Below are 2506 nucleotides of genomic sequence, written 5' to 3' on the forward strand. Positions count from 1 at the left end.
CTCTGTACAGAGATTGATGTGACTGTGGGGGGAGGGGACATTAGAGTGTAAGCTCCTCTGTACAGAGACTGATGTGACTATGGGGGGAGGGGACATTAGAGTGTAAGCTCCTCTGTACAGAGACTGATGTGACTGTGGGGGGGGGGACACATTAAGAGTGTCAGCTCTCCGGTCGGGACTATAGGCCTCAGTGTGGTTGCACAGCGCCTCCTGGTGGCCGGAAGGTGAAGGAACAATAGTCAGGGGGACGCTGGTACTGAATGTGATCATTGTCCTGATTTATCACCCATGTGCCATCCACGGGGAGCAGTGTGGCGGTCAATGTACTAGATATAGGGGGTCTCAGCTGTGGCCCCTGACATCACCAAGGGGGCCCACATAATATTAAGTGTATGTAATGCTCCAGGAACCCATGCTACAGATGCAATGAAAGACCGGGGACATGTAACACGGGACTGCTAAAGGTGATGGCCATTACTTCCACTTTACACCACAATGGTTCCACTCAAACTACAGACTTCTGTGGCCCAGGGGCCACCCACTGGGTTGTGCAGGACCGCATGGGGCGGGGGGTTGTCAGGATGGCAGGCAGATGATTGCGTGTTGCATTGTTTTGTCCGCAGTTGGTGTCGCAGGAAGAGTATTCCCGCATACTGGAGCGCGGCCTGGTGGTGGCGGAGAGCAGGAGCCAGAACAGTTACCACTGCCGCACTGCGGACTGCAAGGGGTGGTGCATCTACGAGGACTCCGTCAATGAGTTCTTCTGCCCCATCTGCGGAGCCGAGAATTGCCTGACCTGCAAGGTAAGTGTCATGGGCAGGCGGGGCTACCACCACCGACGGCTCTTCATGATAGGTGGGCCTGCCCCTGCTGAGCTACAACCATTGACTACACAGCGAGGGGGTGGAGCTACAACCACTGACTACATAGCGAGGGGGTGGAGCTACAACCACTGACTACACAGCAAGGGGGTGGAGCTACAACCACTGACTACACAGCGAGGGGGTGGAGCTACAACCACTGACTACACAGAGAGGGGGTGGAGCTACAACCGCTGACTACACAGATAGAAGGGTGGAGCTACAACCACTGACTACACAGATAGGAGGGTGGAGCTACAACCGCTGACTACACAGATAGAAGGGGGGAGCTACAACCACTGACTACACAGATAGGAGGGTGGAGCTACAACCACTGACTACACAGATAGGAGGGTGGAGCTACAACCACTGACTACACAGGAGGGTGGAGCTACAACCACTGACTGCTCAGGGGTGGAGCTGCTACAACTGTCTGTAGTGGGAATGGGGAGCTCCTACCACTGACTGCTCGGGGGTGGAGCCATATGCCCTTATTGCTCAGCAGGTGGGCCTATCACCACTGATTGCCCTGGAGTTGGAGATATCTCCAAAGACTGCTCGGGGGTGGCACTATAGCTACTGACTGCTAACGGGGTGGAGTTATTACCACTCACTGCCCAGGGCATGGGGCTATTACAACTGACTGCTTGGGGGTTGGATTTATCACCATGAACTGATTTTGGGAGTTATCACCAAAGACTACTTGTGTGTGGAACTATGACCACTGGCTGCTCTGGGGTGGGGCTATTAATGCTCATTGCCCTGGGCATGGGGCTATTACAACTGTGACTGCTCAGAAGTTGGAGATATCACTAAATGCTCAGGGTTGGAGCTATTACCACTGACCGGGGGGTTGAGTTATCACCAAAGAGTGCAGGGGGGGGTGGAACTTTAACCACTGGCTGCTCAGGGGCGGGGCTATTAACACTCACTGCCCAGGGCATGGGGCTATTACAACTGACTGCGCAGAGATTGGAGATATCACTAAATGCTCAGGTTTGGAGCTATCAACACTGACTGATCAGGGGGGTTGGGTTATCACAAAAGATTGTTCGGGGGTGGAACTATAACCACTGATTGCTCAGGGGTGGAGCTATCAGCACTGATTACACAGGGATGATGTACGTAAAGAGGACGGTAATTACAATAGTGAAGTACTGCAGCTTGTGGGGACTACTTATACTTGTGTAATTGTTCAAATCAATCCGGGTGTCACCATTAAGCCCCACCCCCAAACCTATTAAATGCCAGAAGACCCACTGAAGTCCTGGCATTTGATAGATGAGAATCAGGGGTGGGGCTTAGTGCTGAGAGGGGGCGGGGTTTAATCTCAACATAAGGAGAAATGGAGACACAGTCCAGCCTGACGCGGGGCCCCGGGGCTGCACAGGGTTCCATGTCAGGACTGCGCAGGGACTTTCAGGCAGAACTCCATCGCTGCGGCTTTAATAGACATGTTTTGGGGCCACAGCAGAGTCACTTTAAGGGGGTGCTTCGTCCCCGCAGGCCATCCACAACGAAATGAACTGCAAAGAGTACCAGGACGACCTGCGCATCCGAGCGCTGAACGACACCGCCGCCAGACAGACCAGCGACATGCTGAAGGTGAGGGTCATGTGACCTGCGGGGGTGGGCGGGGGCGGGGA

General features: G+C 54.2%; 1 protein-coding gene across 1 annotated transcript in view; it reads left to right on the top strand.

Moving 5' to 3' along the window:
• RBCK1 (RANBP2-type and C3HC4-type zinc finger containing 1) overlaps positions 1-2506 on the top strand; it is a 36275-nt gene that overhangs the window by 29201 nt on the left and 4568 nt on the right. The window contains exons 10-11 of the mRNA XM_018573986.1: positions 624-803; positions 2367-2465. Of these exons, the coding sequence (XP_018429488.1) occupies positions 624-803; positions 2367-2465 (279 nt within the window). The remainder of the gene's footprint in view (positions 1-623; positions 804-2366; positions 2466-2506) is intronic.

This window comes from Nanorana parkeri, unplaced genomic scaffold (assembly GCF_000935625.1).
Source record: "Nanorana parkeri isolate BGI_ZX_2015 unplaced genomic scaffold, ASM93562v1 scaffold2660, whole genome shotgun sequence".
Classification (NCBI taxonomy): domain Eukaryota; kingdom Metazoa; phylum Chordata; class Amphibia; order Anura; family Dicroglossidae; genus Nanorana; species Nanorana parkeri.